Consider the following 313-nt stretch of genomic DNA (forward strand, 5'->3'; position numbering starts at 1 on the left):
CCATGTGTCCAAACTGAATGACTTCCCTTCCCATTCCTCACACCAAAGAAAAAGGGAGGACTCGAGAGCGGCTCAGTGGTGGAGGTCAACCTGCGTGCCGGCCACCAGCGTCCTCTCCGCCCTCAACGTGACCCAGATCGACCTGTTTTCCCTCGACGTCGAGAACGCCGAAGTGGCCGTCTTGCAGTGGTTTCCGTTCGACAGGGTGCACGTCGAGGTCAGATCCGTCGACGGCTCGTGCGCTGATTATCTGTTTATATTGCTGACCGTGTTTCTAAGCTCAAATTACGAAGACTTTGCCCTGTGTCCTTTA

At 55.0% G+C, this 313-nt stretch overlaps 1 protein-coding gene across 1 annotated transcript in view; it reads left to right on the forward strand.

The window, feature by feature from the left end:
* Positions 1–313, forward strand: part of LOC119588781 — a 5,238-nt gene that overhangs the window by 4,032 nt on the left and 893 nt on the right. The window contains exon 5 of the mRNA XM_037937424.1: positions 49–217. Coding sequence (XP_037793352.1) covers positions 49–217 — 169 coding nt within the window. The remainder of the gene's footprint in view (positions 1–48; positions 218–313) is intronic.

Source organism: Penaeus monodon, chromosome 24, assembly GCF_015228065.2.
Source record: "Penaeus monodon isolate SGIC_2016 chromosome 24, NSTDA_Pmon_1, whole genome shotgun sequence".
Lineage (NCBI taxonomy): Eukaryota > Metazoa > Arthropoda > Malacostraca > Decapoda > Penaeidae > Penaeus > Penaeus monodon.